The sequence below is a fragment of the Carlito syrichta genome, unplaced genomic scaffold, assembly GCF_000164805.1.
Source record: "Carlito syrichta isolate Samal-C Ts95f unplaced genomic scaffold, Tarsius_syrichta-2.0.1 Scaffold123630, whole genome shotgun sequence".
Classification (NCBI taxonomy): domain Eukaryota; kingdom Metazoa; phylum Chordata; class Mammalia; order Primates; family Tarsiidae; genus Carlito; species Carlito syrichta.
The window spans coordinates 214,161-215,462 of NW_007067726.1; the positions used below are offsets into that span (position 1 = coordinate 214,161).

General features: G+C 66.7%; 1 protein-coding gene across 1 annotated transcript in view; it reads left to right on the plus strand.

The window, feature by feature from the left end:
• The first annotated feature begins 570 nt into the window (after window positions 1-570).
• The window catches only part of SPATA20 (spermatogenesis associated 20), a 7,221-nt gene continuing 6,489 nt past the window's right edge, over window positions 571-1,302 (plus strand). The window contains exons 1-3 of the mRNA XM_008048481.2: window positions 571-712; window positions 817-996; window positions 1,077-1,141. Coding sequence (XP_008046672.1) covers window positions 636-712; window positions 817-996; window positions 1,077-1,141 — 322 coding nt within the window. The 5' untranslated portion in view covers window positions 571-635. The remainder of the gene's footprint in view (window positions 713-816; window positions 997-1,076; window positions 1,142-1,302) is intronic.

Here is a 1,302-nt window from a genome sequence, read left to right on the forward strand (position 1 = left end):
ACCCCCGCCTGCGCCCCAGCCCTGGCCCCCGAAACAAGGCCCTCCTCTGCCCTCCTTTGCCTTCCTTAAGGGTGCGGCTGCAGGGCTAGCTCCCCAGGGACTGCTCTGACACCGCCTCTGGGAAGCCCTCCTTGCATCCCAACCATGGCCCAAAGACCCTTTCTCCAACGGCACCCGGTGTCCTGTCACAGTCCTTTATTGCCACGAGGATCGGTCATTTTTTTTTTAAGTTCTGCCTCACAGTGCCATCCTCCCAGGCTGAACTCCCTCAGGTCGAGCTGGTTTCTGGTTTCTGGTTCCCTGAGTGTCATGGGGCCTGGCACAGAAGCGGCCAGCACGTGGGCATTACGTGAGGGAGTCTCCACGTCCGCTTTCCTGTCTGCCCTCATCTGGTCCCCTCCCAGACCCCCCTCTCGGCCTGTCTGGATGCCAGCCCTGGGCGGCCTTCCTGCCGGTACCACCCCCAGCCCAGCAGAGACGACACCTTGCAGCCACCCCAGGGAGGGGGTGGGGGGCGGGGAGGGAGCGGAGTCCCAAGGACATTCTGCCCATTGTGACCCGCCCTGACCTCACAGCCATCCCTTCCACCGCCAGGCCCGAGAGGTCGGGGAGACTGGCCTGGCCCGGAGCCCCCAATGAGCCACCTGTCCTCATCCCCCCAGAAACATAAGGGGGAGCACAAGGGCCACGGTCTCCCCCGTGGCTCAGAAAGGTGTGCTGGGCCGAGGCAGGAGCTCAGGGGGACCTGGGGGCCGGGTGCGGCAGGGCAGGGTCCAGGGGTGCCCCTCACCTGCCTGACCTGCTGGCCCTCGACAGGGGCGGCTCCCCCCGGGACAAGGACCGCAGCGTGACGGTCAGCAGTTCAGTGTCCATGCCTGCCGGAGGGAAGGGAAACCGGCCCAGCGGGCCCCTGTCTGCACCCCAGAGGATCCCCAACCGCCTGATCCACGAGAAGTCCCCGTACCTCCTCCAGCATGCCTACAATCCCGTGGACTGGTGGGTCGCTCTCCCGGGGCCCCCCCAGGCCTCTCCCTGACCCCCTGGGCCTCTGAGTGACACCCACCCTGCTGGGCCAGGTACCCCTGGGGACAGGAAGCCTTCGACAAAGCCAGGAAAGAAAACAAGCCGATCTTCCTGTCAGGTAATGCACCTGGCTTCCCTGGAACAGGGGGCGGGTGGCAGCGGGCAGGGGAGGGTCCTCGGGCTCAGGGGGCTCCCAGGAGATGGAGGTCGGAGCCTCTGCTGTCAGCCTGGCCGCGCGGCCAGGCCCCTGCGACTTCTTACTGGGTCCCCGGCCTCGCC